The sequence below is a fragment of the Ranitomeya variabilis genome, chromosome 4 (assembly GCF_051348905.1).
Source record: "Ranitomeya variabilis isolate aRanVar5 chromosome 4, aRanVar5.hap1, whole genome shotgun sequence".
Classification (NCBI taxonomy): Eukaryota; Metazoa; Chordata; class Amphibia; order Anura; family Dendrobatidae; genus Ranitomeya; species Ranitomeya variabilis.
In genome coordinates this window covers 742,751,696-742,771,557 of record NC_135235.1, presented here as the reverse complement: position 1 = coordinate 742,771,557, position 19,862 = coordinate 742,751,696, and the positions used below count along the sequence as shown (strand labels likewise).

General features: G+C 39.5%; 1 protein-coding gene across 1 annotated transcript in view; it reads left to right on the top strand.

Moving 5' to 3' along the window:
• The window catches only part of LOC143768075 (uncharacterized), a 51,737-nt gene extending 47,548 nt beyond the window's left edge, over nucleotides 1–4,189 (top strand). The window contains exon 6 of the mRNA XM_077256757.1: nucleotides 1,839–4,189. Coding sequence (XP_077112872.1) covers nucleotides 1,839–2,956 — 1,118 coding nt within the window. The 3' untranslated portion in view covers nucleotides 2,957–4,189. The remainder of the gene's footprint in view (nucleotides 1–1,838) is intronic.
• The last annotated feature ends 15,673 nt before the right edge of the window (nucleotides 4,190–19,862 follow it).

Genomic DNA, 19,862 nt, shown 5'->3' with positions numbered 1-19,862 from the left:
TAGGCTTGGGCCATGTTGTTACCTGCTGTTCTGTTGTGAGAGATGGGAAGAAGAATAGTTAGGTTGCCGGGTCAGAACCCGGAAGGCGGAAAAAATGCCAAATCAGAAGATGTAAGAGTAGTCAGTAGTGTTGAGCGATACCGTCCGATACTTGAAAGTATCGGTATCGGAAAGTATCGGCCGATACCGGCAAAATATCGGATCCAATCCGATACCGATACCCGATACCAATACAAGTCAATGGGACTCATGTATCGGACGGTATTCCTGATGGTTCCCAGGGTCTGAAGGAGAGGAAACTCTCCTTCAGGCCCTGGGAACCATATAAATGTGTAAAAGAAAGAATTAAAATAAAAAATATCGCTATACTCACCTCTCCGACGCAGCCGGGACTTCAGCGAGGGAACCGGCAGCGTTGTTTGTTTAAAATTCGCGCTATTACTTGGTTACGTGAATTCCCGGCTTGTGATTGGTCAGGTCGGCCATGTTGCCGGGACGCGGACCAATCACAGCAAGCCGTGACGAAATTACGTCACGGCTTGCTGTGATTGGTCCGCGTCCCGGCAATATGGCCGCCCTGACCAATCACAAGCCGTGACGTCACGGGAGGCTGGACACGCGCTCATTTTAAAATGGGCGCGTGTCCAGCCTCCCGTGACGTCACGGCTTGTGATTGGTTGCGCCGCGGTCAACCAATCACAAGCCGGGAGGCTGGACGCGCTCATTTTAAAATGGGCGCGTGTCCAGCCTCCCGTGACGTCACGGCTTGTGATTGGTTGCGCCGCGGTCAACCAATCACAAGCCGGGAGGCTGGACGCGCTCATTTTAAAATGGGCGCGTGTCCAGCCTCCCGTGACGTCACGGCTTGTGATTGGTTGCGCCGCGGTCAACCAATCACAAGCCGGGAGGCTGGACGCGCTCATTTTAAAATGGGCGCGTGTCCAGCCTCCCGTGACGTCACGGCTTGTGATTGGTCAGGGCGGCCATATTGCCGGGACGCGGACCAATCACAGCAAGCCGTGACGTAATTTCGTCACGGCTTGCTGTGATTGGTCCGCGTCCCGGCAACGTGGCCGACCTGACCAATCACAAGCCGGGAATTCACGTAACCAAGTAATAGCGCGAATTTTAAACAAACAACGCTGCCGGTTCCCTCGCTGAAGTCCCGGCTGCGTCGGAGAGGTGAGTATAGCGATATTTTTTATTTTAATTCTCTCTTTTACACATTTTAACATTAATGTTGTTGCGATACCCGATACCCGATACCACAAGAGTATCGGAATCCCGGTATCGGAATTCCGATACAGCAAGTATCGGCCGATACCCGATACTTGCAGCATCGGAATGCTCAACACTAGTAGTCAGTAAAGGGGCCTGGGTCACAACAGTTAACAAATTCAGAAGTAGGGAGCTGAGAACAGAGAACTGAACTAGAGGAGAATAAGCTTGTATCTGGCACCTTCCAGCAGAGCTGATATTACTGGATTGGTTTTTAGAATCCATGTTGCTTTTCAAAGACTTTGAGCCACTAATAATGTGGAAATCTGTTTTCCCACTGACAGATGATGGACCTGAGTGGGGACTTTTTTTTCAAATGAGTATAGTTTTAATTGGTATTATTTTTGCCTAAAATACAGTTTGGTGGCTTTTTATTCGAGCACCACAATCTACTCGTGCATGTTATGAGGTTTTCGATTAGCCTATGAACTGTCATTGTCTTGGTGAATCAATATTTTTGCATAACTTGCTATTTTTACAGACAGTTTAAGTAGAAATGTTCAAAAATATAAGTTAAGGATATTTTATTAAAAATTAATAACTGATTTTATTTTTGGCAGATGACTGTACCAGGAGAAGAGAAGGACAGCTGATATCTTCGATTTTTAAATCAGATGATCTTGAGATTCCACAGGATACAAATAAAGGGACTGCAATTACTCCAAACACACCATCATCCCTTCACAGCGATGATCTCTCATCTAATGCTTTCAAACATGTCCTGTCTTCTGATTCATTACAGACTACTAAGGAAAATCAAAGTCACAAAATAAGCATTCAAAAACTAACTGCTCATGAAGCAAAAAAATCATTTTCAGGTTTAGAATATGGAAATCATTTTCCTTCTGAAAAATCTTTACTGAAACATCAAAACATTCACTCAGTAAAGAATAACTATTCTTGTTCCAAGTGTGGGAAATGTTTTAACAAGAAATCAAATCTGGTTAATCACCAGAGAACTCACACAGGGGAGAAACCTTTTTCATGTTCACAATGTGAGAAATATTTTACAATGAAATCAGATCTTATCACACATCAGAGAAGTCACACAGGGGAGAAGCCATTTTCATGTTCAGAATGTGGGAAATGTTTTAACAGGAAAATGCATCTTGATAGACACCAAAGAACTCACACAGGGGAGAAACCATTTTTATGTTCAGAATGTGGGAAATGTTTTGCAGTGAAATCAAATCTTCTCAGACATCAGAGAACTCACACAAGGGATAAGCTATTTTCATGTTCAGAATGTGGGAAATGTTTTACAAATACATCACGTCTTAGCACACATCAGAGAATTCACACGGAGTCTTTTTCATGTTCACAATGTGAGAAATATTTTACAACGAAATCAAATCTTATCACACATCAGAGAAGTCACACAAGGGAGAAGCTATTTTCATGTTCAGAATGTGGGAAATGTTTCACAAATACATCACATCTTAGAGCACATCAGAGAATTCACACAGGGGAGAAGCCTTTTTCATGTTCGGAATGTGGGAAATGTTTTACAGAGAAATCAAGTCTTGTGAAACATCAGAGAATTCACACAGGGGAGAAGCCTTTTTCATGTTCAGAATGTGGGCAATATTTTACAAGGAAATTAAGTCTTAACGCACATCAGAGAACTCACACAGGAGAGAAGCCTTTTTCTGTGCAGAATGTGGAAAATATTTTGTGAAGAAATCATCTCTTCTTTTTGACCAGAAAAGTCTCTTAGGGGAGAAGCCTTTTTTATAATCTTAATGTGGTAACTGTTTTGCTTGAAAATCAACTCTTAATGAACATCAGAGCAGTCACACAGGGGAGAAGCTTTTTTTCCATGTTCATCATGTTGGAAATGATTTCCCCGACAACAACCCCATGTCATTACCCATGTTTGGCCTCGTTAAAATAAAAACACTCATCTCGGCTTTCGTGCCGGTGCCATTCCAGTGATGTCGGGACTTACATTCCCAAGGCTCACATGAAGTCGTTGCATCACATGAGCCCTGCTCCCAATCAGTGCCAGCTTTACTGTCCCCCCCACCTTGGATGTATTGAATATCAACTGGAAACCAGGGCTGCATCTGTTCTCTGACTATGTGATGTTTGATGTGGGGATGGTGACACCAGTGCTGATTGGGGTCAGGTTTCACATAATGTAACAACCTTACATCAACCCCAGGAATGCCAGAGAGAACCCATTATCATACCTATAGCGTGAAAAATGAATTACTGGAAAATCATATTTTATTGACCGTCAAAAATAACTCAGAAGGGGAGAAACAATATATATATTGTTATTGACAAATTATACAAAAAGATGTAACAGACAGTCGTATAATTAAATAAGAAAGGGAAATTACTTTACAACTTGCCATAGTTTTTTGACACTATCATGGAAAACCTTAAAATCTATAAAGCAATGCCTGCCTATAAGCCCCAAATCAGAAGATCGCTGACTCCAGCTATGTCATGTTTACTATCTATATGGAATCGCGCTAAAAAGCATAGTGGTGATCTTGAACTTCTGCAGTCTTCAGGAGTGATGCTATTGTTATTGTTGGTAATTATATAAAATCCTGAAGGGCTGAGAACATCCCACTACTCAGCACACGTGAGGTCATCAAGGAGGGGAGTCTGGGTGTAACTTAGGTGCTGATAAAAGGTCAAGGTTAATTAAGATCTGGGTTCATGCAGAAAGATATACTGTATATCGGTGTATGCACAATCCCTCTCACTGGACATTCCCAATCAAAGTGCTCTCCTTCCCTAAGCCAAATCATGTCTGTGATCACCATAGTAAGCTTCCTGCTTTAATCTTGTTTATTTTATGCACTGCATATGCTGTATTGTTTGTCCCCTTTGTAAAATTTTTTGTATATTTTTTTATAAACTCTGCCTATCGTTCTGGATTAAACATAAAATGTAATAGTTCTGTCCCTTTTATTCTGTAAGCCGCACCCTGAAGCCATATGCTACCAGAAATCAGGCGTCCAGTCAGCCTGTATAAATAACTGTTGGTGGCAGCAAGTTGTTCTTGGTTTAGCATGGAGTTAGCAGTGACCGTACCCGGGGTATATATACAGTCCATGCATTGAAATGAGGGGTGTATATACCATACGCTTATTGTTATTTTCCCAATAACAGTCCTATTAGTGGAAACAGCCTGAGGCCTGCTCTCTTAATCGTCCGTCAATCGCGTAATTGTTCGGAAGATAGGAGCAGCAGAGCGCTGTTCTTGACAGAAAGATAACAGTGCGCAACCTCTGAGGTGGTGATATTTGACAATTGGTGGTTGTGGAGGGATTCTGTGTGATCTCTCCGGTTCATGTCTTGACAATTGTTGGCAGCAGTGGGGTTCTGCATTACCCCCTTGGGCGGGATCTTTGACGCACACACTTTTAGCAAGAAAAAGATCTTGCTAATAAGTGAGTGCGTCTTATAGACTGGAGGCAGTGCAAACAAACAAAAAAGTCCACTCACCTTTCAGAGTATTTAGCATGAAATACTTAGCAAGAAATAAGCCAGAGTAGCTGCAGCACGAACACCAAAAGTGTGAAAAATTCAGCGAGGAAGCTTGTACATTGTTTGTAAAACTTAGCTTTTAATTAGCCATATAAAACATGCTCCAAACAAACTTGATGGCAATATGACAGTGCAACAAGGAAGTTTCAGATCTACGCGTTTTGCCAAAAGTCTTACTCATGGTCTACTTGCTGTCTGAACAATTAGGCATTTAAAGGGGTTGTCCACTACTTTCAATTAACCCCCCAATGTATCCCCCCGGGGCCCCTGATGAATTGTGTAAATACCTTGCGTTGCCTTTTTCCCCTGTGAGCGGCGCTATGCTGGTGCCTGAGTCCGGGTCACGTGACCCCCAGGCTTCAGCCGCCGCTCATTTCCGCCGACGTCACGTCAATTTCCAGACACTGGAAATTGACGTGACGTCAGTAGCGGGCGTGTCCCCAGGCTCCACAGACAGCAGTCACTCATAAAGAGTGACTGGGCTGTGGGCGGGGCTGAGGCTGCCTGCGGGGCTGTGCTGGGGGCGGGCGGGGCTAGGCAGGGATGTGCGGGCGGTCGCCGGCGCTGTGCGGTCCCGGGCGCCGGAACTGTGCGGTCCCGGGCACCGTGCGGTCCTGTATGTGCTGGGGGGTGGTGTGTGTGTGGGGTGTGTGTGTGTGTGCAGGCATCGTCCGATGGGACAACAAGTCCCATCGGGCTCTGCCTGCTACAGTGGCAGTGAGTGACACATTAGCCAATGATGGGACAGTAGTAGTCCCATCATCCGGCTAATGTGTTGAATGTAAAAAAAAAAAAAATACACATATACAGTACATACATACATACATACATACATACAACACACGACGTGCGACGACACTCACCATACGGCGACATGCGCCATGCGATGGCATGCGACATGTACCTTGCAATGACATGCGCCATGCGACGACATGCGCCATGCAACTACATGCACCATGCGACGACATGCGCCATGCGACGACATGCGAGACATGCACCATGCGGCGACATGCACCATGCGGCGACATGCACCATGCAACGACACTCACCATGCGGCGACATGCGCCATGCGACGACATGCGACATGTACCATGCAATGACATGCGCCATGCGATGACATGCGCCATGCAACAACATGCGACATGCAGCATGCGACGACATGCAGCATGCGACGACATGCGAGACATGCAGCATGCGACGACATGCATCATGCGACGACATGCACCATGCGGCGACATGCGACAACATGCAGCATGCGACGGCATTCAGCATGCGACATGCGACGACATGCGTCATGCGACAACATGCGACATGCGACGACATGCAGCATGCGCCATGCGACGACATGCGCCATGCGACAACATGCGACATGCAGCATGCAACGACATGCACCATGCGGCGACATGCACCATGCAACGACACTCACCATGCGGCGGCATGCGACGGCATGCGACATGCGACAACATGCAGCATGCGACGGCGTGCAGCATGCGACATGCACCATGCGACGACATGCGCCATGCGACGACATGCAGCATGCGACGACATGCAGCATGCGACGACATGCCGCATACAGTACATACATACAGTACAGACATACAACATACATATAGACATACAGTACATGTAACATAGATTACATACTCACCATCACTTGTCACTTTGATCCCCGAAGCCATTGTCATCTGTAAAAAATATTAAAATAATAAACAAACACTATACTCCCTGATCCGCAGAAATCCAATTAAAACGAGTGTCCCACGACGATCTCCCGTTGAGAGCAGGAGCATCAGCTGACGCAACCACTCACCAGGGGCACCAGGAACACAATGAGGGGAGGAAGGTATCCTTCCACAATGTATTCCCCACAATGTATTCCTACGCCCCTGTGAGAAAATAGTCCCTAGTCTCACTTTATGGCATGCTGTATGAGAAAGTTCCCACGCAGCTTTTTGCCATAAAGTGAGACCAGTGAACATTAGTAACCTCAGTGATACACTGCAGGAGCCATTGTCTCCTGTCAGTGTGTCACTAAGGGTCCTATAGAGCGGTGACATCAACCCTAACCCTAACCGTAAACGTGACAGAAATACGTGGCACTTTAATACGTGACACTGAAATACGTGGCACGTGGCACTTACATACGTGGCACTTAAATCCGTGGCACTTAAATCCGTGGCACTGAAATACGTGGCACTGAAATACGTGGCACTTAAATCCGTGGCACTGAAATACGTGTCACGTGGTACTTAAATACGTGGCACTTACATACGTGGCACTTACATACGTGGCACTTGAATACGTGGCACTTACATACGTGGCACTTATATACGTGGCACGTGGCACTTACATACGTGGCACTTATATACGTGGCACTGAAATACGTTGCACTGAAATATCGTGGCACTATGACTGTCAGAAAATGTTCATTAAACGGTTAGGGGTGAGGTTAGGGGTAGGGTTAGGGTTAGGGTTTGGATCCCTTTATCACCCTGATGGTGGTGGGTGGTGTTTCAGTGTTTTTTTCTGTTTTTTTCTATAAAAACGCATGTGTTTTTAACGCAAACGCATGTGCTTAAAAACACATGCGTTTACATAGACAGCAATGCATTTTTTTGCCGCAAATAAACGCATGCGTTTTTTTGCGGCAAAAAACGCCGCTAAAAATTACTACAGGTTGCATTTCTGCAAATGAACGCGCGCGTACAAAAACGCATGCGTTGCCGAAAACGCGTCAAAACGCAACGCATGCATATTTAATGTTAAGTATAGGAAAAAAACGCATGCGTTTTTTAGCGCTAAAACGCAGCATCCAAAAACGCAAGTGTGAAACCAGCCTCAGCGCCGGAATTGGCGCATCTTACAGATGCGCTATTTCTGGGGTGGCTGCGGACTGGTATTTGAAGCAGGGGGGGGGACCAATATCCATGGCCCCTCTCTAGGCTATGAATATCAGCCCGCAGCTGTCTGCATAGCCTTTCTGGCTATAAAATATAGGGGGACCCCACGTCATTTTTTTTGGGGGGGTCCCCCTATTTTAATAGCCAGTAAAGGCTACGCAGACAGCTGCGGGCTGATATTCATAGCAGGCTACAAATATTGGCCCCCGGCCGTCGGCTTTCCCCCTCTTGCGCAGAAAATTGCGTGGGAGCTCCCACGCCGTTTTTTTCAGTTTTTTATTAAATTAAACGCTCATTAAGGCCTGTTTCACACTTGCGTCGGCACGGGTCCATCGCTATGAGTTGGGCCGACGTACCGACGCACGTTGTGAAATTTGTGCACGTCGTGGGCAGCGGATGCAGTTTTTCAACGCATCTGCTGCCCATTCTGAAGTCCGGGGAGGAGGGGGCGGAGTTTTGGCCACGCATGCGCGGTAGAAAATGGCAGATGCGACGGACGTGCCAACGGTCCGCCAAAACATGACGCATCCGTTGCACGATGGACACGACGTGTGGCCATCCATCGCGATCCTTCACTAATACACGTCTATGGGTAAAAAACGCATCCTGCCAGCACATTTGCAGGATCCGTTTTTTTCCCAAAAAGATGGATTGCGGAAAACGCAAGTGTGAAAGTAGCCTTATAGAAACATCGGCCTTTCTATTATATATCTATGGATATATCTATCTATAGATATATTTATCTATAGATATATCTATAGATACATAGATGTACCTATCCATATATTTGGCTGCTTTCACACATCAGGTTTTTGCCGTGAGGCACAATCTGGCGAGTTTTGAAAAAACGGATCCATTTTTTTCCGTCGGATCCGTTTTTTTCTCATAGAGTTTCATCCGTTTTTTGCCGGATCCGTCAAAAAAGCTGTTTCCGCCGGATGGAAAACACATACAGAGGAACGTTTTTTCTGTCCGGCGAAAAAACGCACAGCGATGGATCCGGCAAAAAAACGTATGAAACTGAGCTGTGAAATTATGAATCCGGCCTTGGAATCCGTTTTTTCATGCACGTTTCCATTCAAATCATGCACATTTTCCGTTTATTTACTTATTTCCAAAAACGGCATTAAAACCGCGCATAAACCGCACCAAAAAAAGCATCAAAACTGCACCAAAAACTGCATCAAAACTGCACCAAAAACTGCATCAAAACCTGGTGCAGTTTTGCAGTTTTGGTGCGGTTTTGATACAGTTTTTGGTGCAGTTTTGATGCAGTTCTTGGTGTGGTTTTGGTGCGGCTTTTTCCGCAGCATGTGCACAACAAGTCTGCGGCTCCCATAGACTTACGAGGGGCGATCCAAAAGTAATGATAATCGGTTATTTCTATTGCACACAGAGATTAAAATAAAATGTTTTCTTCTCTCTCAGGTACCCACTAGTCCAGGAAAAAAAAATCACTTAAATAGACCACAATTCCCGGGAGCTACATTCATTTGAATATGAACTGCCGAGGAGTGAACATCAAAATGGAAAAAAACGAGCTCAGAACAGTCATCAAATACCTCTGCTAGAAAAAAAATGACTACCATGACTCTTCTCCTCCATATTCCACTGTTGCACGCTGGGCCAAGGAATTTAAGCTGGGAAGAACATCGACGGAAGATGAACATCGTGAAGGACGACCATTCACTTCCCTCAATGAAGAAAACATGAAAAAAGTTGAAGAAGTTGTATTGGCAGATCGAAGAGTGACTATCAGGCATGTAGCTGAAGTCACAGGGATCTCATATGGCAGTATTCAAAGAATCCTTGCAAAAGAATTGCATATGAGAAAGGTCTCCGCGCGTTGGGTGCCAAAAATGTTAACCGACGAGCAAAAGAAGAAACGAGTTGACATTTCAATAGCAAATCTCGAAAAGTTCCAAGCAGACAAGGAAAATTTTTTGTCACGTTTTTTGACCATGGACGAGACCTGGATCCACCACTTTGATCCAGAAACTAAACAACAATCGATGACATGGAAACGAGCCGACGAACCGACGCCGAAGAAATTCAAAGTGTCAAGCTCAGCAGGGAAGGGTATGGCGTCCGTTTTTTGGGACGCTGAAGGAATTATTATGGTGGACTATTTGGAGAAGGGAGCCACTATTACGGGCTCCTACTACGCAGAACAAATAAGAAGATTGCGGGAGGCTATCAAGGAGAAAAGGCATAGCAAACTGCGGGCTGGAGTGCTGTTTCACCAAGATAACGTGCCGGCTCACAAAGCTGCAGTTGCCATGGCTACCATTCAAGAAGCGGGCTTTGAACTGGTGGAACACCCCCCCTATTCACCAGATCTAGCCCCCAGTGACTTCTTTCTCTTTCCTCGGCTCAAGGAACACTTCCGGGGCAAGAAATTTGACGACAATAGCGACGTGATAACCGCTGTTGGGGATTTTTTTGAGGGTCAAGATCAAGAATTTTTTTCAAAGGGAATTCTAAGTTTAGAAAAGAGATGGACTAAATGTATAGACTTGTTAGGAGACTATGTAGAAAAATAATTTTTTTTTTTACTATATTCATTGTGTTTAGTATTGATTATTGGTTACTTTTGGATCGCCCCTCGTACATTGGTTGTACACTACACTGCGGATTTGATGCAATTCAGTGCAGCAAAAAACGCTGCGGATCTGCAATCAGATCCGCAACGGGTGCACACAGCCTTAGCATTTAGTGAACCTAGCCAAAAAGCCAAGCAAAAAAACAAGTGTGGGATTGCACTTTTTTGCCATTTCATTGCACTTTGAATTTTTTTCACATTTTCTGCTACACGACATGGTAAAACCAATGGTGTCGTTCAAAAGTTGTCACGCAAAAGATCACATGGCCATATTGACAGAAAAATTATGGCTCTGGAAAGAAGGGGAGCGATAAACGAAAACAAAAAAGCTCCAGGGGTGAAGGGGTTTAGAAACATGGATATGGACATAGATAGATAGATATATCTGTATCTATCTATCTTTTATCTATCTATCTATCTATCTATCTATCTATCTATCTATCTATCTATCTATCTATCTATCCCATATCTATCTATCTATCTATCTGTCTATCCCATATCTATCTATCTATCTATCTATCTATCTATCTATCTATCTATCTATCTATCTATCCATTTATCTGTGTGTAATGGAGTGTGGGTTGGACAAATGTAAAGAGGAGGTTGGACAGAAATGACATCACAAATCTTTCTGAAGCTAGAGGAGGGAGAGGAGGGAGGGGTTGGGTGTGTTTTGGAGTGGGTGTGGTAGGTTCGTGCTTAGTAGCAGTGCAATGCATCATGGAACTTGTAGTATTAGAGCACAGTAACTCAGGAGAAAGGAAGTTGTCGATTAACCCCATGAGAGCTGAATCCAGCACTAAAGATGTGCTGCTACAGCATGATAAAAGGTAATATTGCTAAAATAAACACAGTAGATGTTTTCAGTGGCCCATAATAGCAAGATTTATGAAAAAAAAAAAAAAGGTTATAGTAGTGGACAACTTCTTTAAGAAACTGATAGTCAAGTAATAGGTGTTACCATACACATGTGTGGTATCCAATTAGGGAATATCAAATGCCATACAAAAATTAAAAAAGTGCTCGTACAAAATAGAAATACAAATGAATTATTAAGCAAAGCATAGCAAGTAATGACAAACCCATTTGCATATAAAAATATTGTTAATATTGAAGAATAAGATCTTGTATTAAAAGAAACCCATCTGGTTTCTAGCATAAATATCCAAAAGGATTCTGTATTAAATAGTTTACGTTTATACAATTTTTCTATCACTGAAAATCTTAAACTAGAGACATCTCTACTATGGATCCTAGAAATAATGTTTAGACATCTGGAAGACATCCTTGAAGAAGGCACTTAAAATGATTGGCCTCCGGCTGTAGTAGTGGAGCATAGATATGTCTCGTCAAACTCAATTTGACAGGTGGACACGCCCCTATCAAAGTGTATCAAAGTGTGTAACCCCACCCCTCCCTGTCTTCTAACAGCAGCTGTGTGCCTGCTCCCCCTCCCTTTTTATATAGTTTAATATTATTATCACTGTATTTGATACAGTGAATGTTATCCCCGTAATTGTTTTATATTAGAGTTTTATATCTCATTTATATGTGATTTATAATGTTATCACTGAACACATTCTAATTGCAGAAACGACAGGCAAGGACTCTCCTACATAATTACACTAACAGCTGTGATCGTGATGCTTGGGATATGTCCGCGAAGTCTGTTCACACACACACACACAACATGCAATCGCCGGCATCATCATACACATGGTTCATCAATCAACGCAGCAAAACTGTCTGCATATGCTTCAAACCGATGTTTGTGGGGCTCCCCGCAGCTGTTTCTCTGGTACCCCAAATAACTGCGCAAACAGAGGATGGCTAAAAATATTTTACTGTGTGAAGTAAAGCATGGTAGAATTCCCACTAGCTGACCAAACACAGAATTTGCTAGCAGCTGTCGCCCTTGAACGTCCTCTAACTAGATAACAGGCCTAAACAATTATTTAGATCAGTGAAGACAAGTGCAGTTTTGATTAAATTGATAATTACAATTAGAACGAGTTAAATTTGAAAATGTTGACGAAATAAAAGCTGTTACGGTTCTTTCGTTACAAAATAATATGTTGTTACAAGTCATTTATCCACTATAAGTTGTGCTTCATTATCACTGAGCACATTCTAATTGCAGAAACGACAGGCAGGGGCTGCCTCCTACATAAGTAACTGCTAACAGATGCTAAGATTTTCAGTGATGGAGATACAAACATTCCACTAGCTAGCAGCTGTTAAAATGTATCTGTACTGATCACTAACTAGATGTCAGGGTCTGTGTGTTAAGAGGTGTTTACCAAATATGTGAAACTTCTTACAAAATAATATGTTGTTACAAGTCATTTATCCGCTATAAGATGTGCTTCTGACATTTTCATAAACCTATAGTCCCAATAATATTTATTTGGCCAGCAGATAATTAATTAAAAACGGATAAAATGTGTTAAATAGACATCATAGTGAGTATAAAATGTATTAAATTGGTTACTGATACTCTTCCAACAAATTAATAATAATATCAAAAGTGTACCAATAATATTTATTCTCTTTTTATTGACATTTTCATAAACCTATAGTCCCAATAATATTTATTTGACCAGCAGATAATTAATTAAAATCGCATAAAGCGTGTTAAATAGACATTACACCAAAATCATAGCGAATCAAAATGTATTAAATTGGTTACTGATACTCTTCCAACAAATTGATAATAATATCAAAAGTGTACCAATAATATTTATTCTCTTTTTATTGACATTTTCATAAACCTATAGTCCTAATAATATTTATTTGACCAGCAGATAATTAATTAAAATCGCATAAAGCGTGTTAAATAGACATTACACCAAAATCATAGCGAATTAAAATGTATTAAATTGATTACTGATACGCTTCCAACAAATTGATAATAATATCAAAAGTGTACCAATAATATTTATTCTCTTTTTATTGACATTTTCATAAACCTATAGTCCCAATAATATTTATTTGACCAGCAGATAATTAATTAAAATCGCATAAAGCGTGTTAAATAGACATTACACCAAAATCATAGCGAATCAAAATGTATTAAATTGATTACTGATACGCTTCCAACAAGTTGATAATAATATCAAAAGTGTACCAACAATATTTATTCTCTTTTTATTGACATCGGATATCGTAGTGACTGTGCCGTCTATTTGCACACAACCATTTTGAATCCATGTTTTGCTGACCTTAAACATTTTGTATAACAGCTGTGTTTCTCCTGATTTTTCTAGCGCGGCTCGCTGAGCGTTACCACTGCACTCATTTCTCTTTGCTGCTTCTGAATGTACACTATTCCCACCCATGGACAGTTTTCCTTTAAAAAATATGAGTATTATTGAATATAATGTTTTACATATGTTACAGTATTTTATTTTTTATTAATAGTTACTTTTAACTATTCTTTTAGAGTGTCTAGTAGATTTATATTCTTTGCCTGATATATTTCTACACAATGCTTCAAACTATTTTGTAATTTATAATGTATCACAGTAGTTTCATATGAAGTTACATCTTAGGCCCCATTCAGACTATTGTAATATCTGTAGCTTAAAATAGAGTCAAATAGCTACTTTCAAATCCGGACATACACCATTGATTTTAATGGGGTCTAAGGGGGTTCTATCAAGGTTTCCACATAATAGTTATGGAAAGAATAATGCTACAGAATTGGCCGCTCCAGTTATAAAACAAAAATGATGAAAATTATCCATGATGATAATGTGAAAAAGGCTTATGCAGTGGGTTTATGGATCTCTACAATAAACACCATGTGTAGAAATTTGGTTCTAGAACTTGTTGGATTAGTGAATATAATAACGTTTGTCATATTTTATAACATGCAGCTAATGATTCTTGCTTTCAACTTGTATGTAACTGGATTAAAATAAAGAATAATGACCTAGCTGATTTGGGTGATATTGTAAAACCATTTATTGTTTCTACTACTTGGCAATTGTTACATTCAGTTATTTTTATTTATTTATTTATTTATTTTTATTTTTATTTATTTATTTATTTATTTATTTTTTCCTTGGAATTTGTTAGTCATTACAATTATTTTTGCTCCCAAGATAGGTTTTTAGAGCCACCAAGCTACATAAATGTGCAGGCTCCTGAATATTACAATTACAAAACATTCAAAGTTTGTTTCTCTACTTTTTGCAGATAATAAATCTTAATTTCTTTATAATTTGACTTTTAGTTATAGTTTGTTTCAGTTCTTTGGCGTTCTATGTATACCGTAAATTTTGCTTCCTTTCAGTGAATGATATAAGACAAATTATTTTTATTCAAAAACATCTAACTTATGTATACTTTTAAAGCTTTGTTACATTTTTAGCCAGTCTACACCATGCTGTGTAACATAAATACATGCGGCCTTGTAGTGATTTAATATAGTGCACCAAACATGATATGGTTTTTGGTTTCTCTGAACTGGCGCAAACAAAACATATAAGGTAGTACGGCACAAGACGTGAGCGTACCCGCAGCTCACTGAGCATTACCACGGTACTCACTTCTCGTTGCTGCTTCTGAATGTACACTATTCTCATCCATGGAGAGTTCTCCTTTAAAATATGGATATTATTGAATATAATGTTTTACTTATGTTACAGTATTTTATTTTCCTGGTGTTACTTTTGTTCATGTATTACTGGTCTCTTCTGCAGTTGTGATTCGTACCTTTTCTATAAAAATATGGATAAATGAATTGTCCATTATAGAACCATTTTGAATCCATGTTTTGTAGACCTTAAACATTTTGTATAACAGATGTGTTTCTCTTGATTTTTTATTTTTTTATTTTTATTTTTTATTTTTTATTTTTTTTTTCTTGGTTAAGGGATCACTGATGTTTTAATAAACTTTGAATAAATAACTGTGCATACATAAGAAACCTTGCAATATATCTTTATAGAAATAATACTTCTGCACTCATGGCCACTTCTCCTCCACCTTTGCCTCCTAAACTCATCATTCACTGTGAAATAATGCAAAAATCCATCATAGCAGCTACTTTTCAATCACTACGTTGACTCAGCAGAGCCTTCAGCAGCACGCGTGTGTTGTGTGTGTTTGTGTTTCTTGTGTGTGTTGCATGTGTTGTGTGTGTTCTGTATGTTGTGTGTGTATGTTTGTTGTGTGTGTTGTATGTGTTGTGTGTGTTTGTTGTGTGTGTGTTGCATGTGTTGTGTGTGTTCTGTATGTTGTGTGTGTGTATGTTTGTTGTTTGTGTTGTATGTGTTGTGTGTGTTCTGTATGTTATGTGTGTTTGCTGTGCGTGTGTTCTGTGTGTATGTTGTGCGTGTGTTCTGTGTGTTTGTTGTGCGTGTGTTCTGTGTGTTGTGTGTGTCTGCCTCCAGCTCCTTTCGACAATTCTCATCTCTCTTTACAGAGCCATAAACTTATAATGGCAAAATGTTGATGCCTCCATCAGCACAAAGATGGATTTTTGCATTATTTCACAGTGAATGATGAGTTCAGGAGGCAAAGGTGGAGGAGAAGTGGCCATGAGTGCAGAAGTATTATTTCTATAAAGATATATTGCAAGGTTTCTTATGTATGCACAGTTATTTATTCAAAGTTTATTAAAACATCAGTGATCCCTTAACCAAGAAAAAAATAAAAAATAAAAAAAATAAAAAAAATAAATAAAAAAAAAAATCCAAAAAAAAAAAATCAAGAGAAACACATCTGTTATACAAAATGTTTAAGGTCTGCAAAACATGGATTCAAAATGGTTCTATAATGGACAATTCATTTATCCATATTTTTATAGAAAAGGTACGAATCACAACTGCAGAAGAGACCAGTAATACATGAACAAAAGTAACACCAGGAAAATAAAATACTGTAACATAAGTAAAACATTATATTCAATAATATCCATATTTTAAAGGAGAACTCTCCATGGATGAGAATAGTGTACATTCAGAAGCAGCAATGAGAAGTGAGTACCGTGGTAATGCTCAGTGAGCTGCGGGTACGCTCACGTCTTGTGCTGTACTACCTTATATGTTTTGTTTGCGCCAGTTCAGAGAAACCAAAAACCATATCATGTTTGGTGCACTATATTAAATCACTACAAGGCCGCATGTATTTATGTTACACAGCATGGTGTAGACTGGCTAGAAATGTAACAAAGCTTTAAAAGTATACATAAGTTAGATGTTTTTGAATAAAAATAATTTGTCTTATATTATTCACTGAAAGGAAGCAAAATTTACGGTATACATAGAACGCCAAAGAACTGAAACAAACTATAACTAAAAGTCAAATTATAAAGAAATTAAGATTTATTATCTGCAAAAAGTGGAGAAACAAACTTTGAATGTTTTGTAATTGTAATATTCAGGAGCCTGCACATTTATGTAGCTTGGTGGCTCTAAAAACCTATCTTGGGAGCAAAAATAATTGTAATGACTAACAAATTCCAAGGAAAAAATAAATAAATAAATAAAAATAAATAAATAAATAAAAAATAACTGAATGTAACAATTGCCAAGTAGTAGAAACAATAAATGGTTTTACAATATCACCCAAATCAGCTAGGTCATTATTCTTTATTTTAATCCAGTTACATACAAGTTGAAAGCAAGAATCATTAGCTGCATGTTATAAAATATGACAAACGTTATTATATTCACTAATCCAACAAGTTCTAGAACCAAATTTCTACACATGGTGTTTATTGTAGAGATCCATAAACCCACTGCATAAGCCTTTTTCACATTATCATCATGGATAATTTTCATCATTTTTGTTTTATAACTGGAGCGGCCAATTCTGTAGCATTATTCTTTCCATAACTATTATGTGGAAACCTTGATAGAACCCCCTTAGACCCCATTAAAATCAATGGTGTATGTCCGGATTTGAAAGTAGCTATTTGACTCTATTTTAAGCTACAGATATTACAATAGTCTGAATGGGGCCTAAGATGTAACTTCATATGAAACTACTGTGATACATTATAAATTACAAAATAGTTTGAAGCATTGTGTAGAAATATATCAGGCAAAGAATATAAATCTACTAGACACTCTAAAAGAATAGTTAAAAGTAACTATTAATAAAAATAAAATACTGTAACATATGTAAAACATTATATTCAATAATACTCATATTTTTTAAAGGAAAACTGTCCATGGGTGGGAATAGTGTACATTCAGAAGCAGCAAAGAGAAATGAGTGCAGTGGTAACGCTCAGCGAGCCGCGCTAGAAAAATCAGGAGAAACACAGCTGTTATACAAAATGTTTAAGGTCAGCAAAACATGGATTCAAAATGGTTGTGTGCAAATAGACGGCACAGTCACTACGATATCCGATGTCAATAAAAAGAGAATAAATATTGTTGGTACACTTTTGATATTATTATCAACTTGTTGGAAGCGTATCAGTAATCAATTTAATACATTTTGATTCGCTATGATTTTGGTGTAATGTCTATTTAACACGCTTTATGCGATTTTAATTAATTATCTGCTGGTCAAATAAATATTATTAGGACTATAGGTTTATGAAAATGTCAATAAAAAGAGAATAAATATTATTGGTACACTTTTGATATTATTATCAATTTGTTGGAAGAGTTTCAGTAACCAATTTAATACATTTTGATTCGCTATGATTTTGGTGTAATGTCTATTTAACACGCTTTATGCGATTTTAATTAATTATCTGCTGGTCAAATAAATATTATTGGGACTATAGGTTTATGAAAATGTCAATAAAAAGAGAATAAATATTATTGGTACACTTTTGATATTATTATCAATTTGTTGGAAGAGTATCAGTAACCAATTTAATACATTTTATACTCACTATGATGTCTATTTAACACATTTTATCCGTTTTTAATTAATTATCTGCTGGCTAAATAAATATTATTGGGACTATAGGTTTATGAAAATGTCAGAAGCACATCTTATAGCGGATAAATGACTTGTAACAACATATTATTTTGTAAGAAGTTTCACATATTTGGTAAACACCTCTTAACACACACACCCTGACATCTAGTTAGTGATCAGTACAGATACATTTTAACAGCTGCTAGCTAGTGGAATGTTTGTATCTCCATCACTGAAAATCTTAGCATCTGTTAGCAGTTACTTATGTAGGAGGCAGCCCCTGCCTGTCGTTTCTGCAATTAGAATGTGTTCAGTGATAATGAAGCACAACTTATAGTGGATAAATGACTTGTAACAACATATTATTTTGTAACGAAAGAACCGTAACAGCTTTTATTTCATCAACATTTTCAAATTTAACTCGTTCTAATTGTAATTATCAATTTAATCAAAACTGCACTTGTCTTCACTGATCTAAATAATTGTTTAGGCCTGTTATCTAGTTAGAGGACGTTCAAGGGCGACAGCTGCTAGCAAATTCTGTGTTTGGTCAGCTAGTGGGAATTCTACCATGCTTTACTTCACACAGTAAAATATTTTTAGCCATCCTCTGTTTGCGCAGTTATTTGGGGTACCAGAGAAACAGCTGCGGGGAGCCCCACAAACATCGGTTTGAAGCATATGCAGACAGTTTTGCTGCGTTGATTGATGAACCATGTGTATGATGATGCCGGCGATTGCATGTTGTGTGTGTGTGTGAACAGACTTCGCGGACATATCCCAAGCATCACGATCACAGCTGTTAGTGTAATTATGTAGGAGACAGTCCTTGCCTGTCGTTTCTGCAATTAGAATGTGTTCAGTGATAACATTATAAATCACATATAAATGAGATATAAAACTCTAATATAAAACAATTACGGGGATAACATTCACTGTATCAAATACAGTGATAATAATATTAAACTATATAAAAAGGGAAGGGGGAGCAGGCACACAGCTGCTGTTAGAAGACAGGGAGGGGTGGGGTTACACACTTTGATACACTTTGATAGGGGCGTGTCCGCCTGTCAAATTGAGTTTGACGAGACATATCTATGCTCCACTACCGGCTGTATTCAAAGAAGGAATTGGGTATCAGTAAGAAGGCTGACCACTTCAATTTGTAGGACACCGCATTAATTTGATGACTTCAAAGGGATTTGATGACCATTGAAGCGAGGACATAAGTTGCAGAATGGGAATTTAAGACAAATGTTCTTAAAGGACAACCACACCTTATCTCCATGACAATGTGAATTCAATAATCTTTATTACACATGTTTATTCATACGCAGAGTCTCCCCAGAGTGACCTTAGTGTCAAACCATATCTTCAAGAAATCCCCAGTAAGATCATCGGTGGCATGAACACCAGAAGCCGCCGATACATGACGAGGAATTCCTGGCTGTTGTCCAAAAACAATTGTGATGACACAGCATTTGATCTTAATTTTCCAGACATCTATTTTCAGTAGGCCAGGAGACATAGGCTATTGTCTGAACGTGGACTATTGAAATTGTGTTTTTTCTTTAGTTGTTCAAGACACATGGACTATTGTCATATGAATCTGAATGTTGACTCTAGAATGGATGATTGTGAAATTGCTGAATGGATGCTGTTTACCTCTTATATCAGCTCCTGCA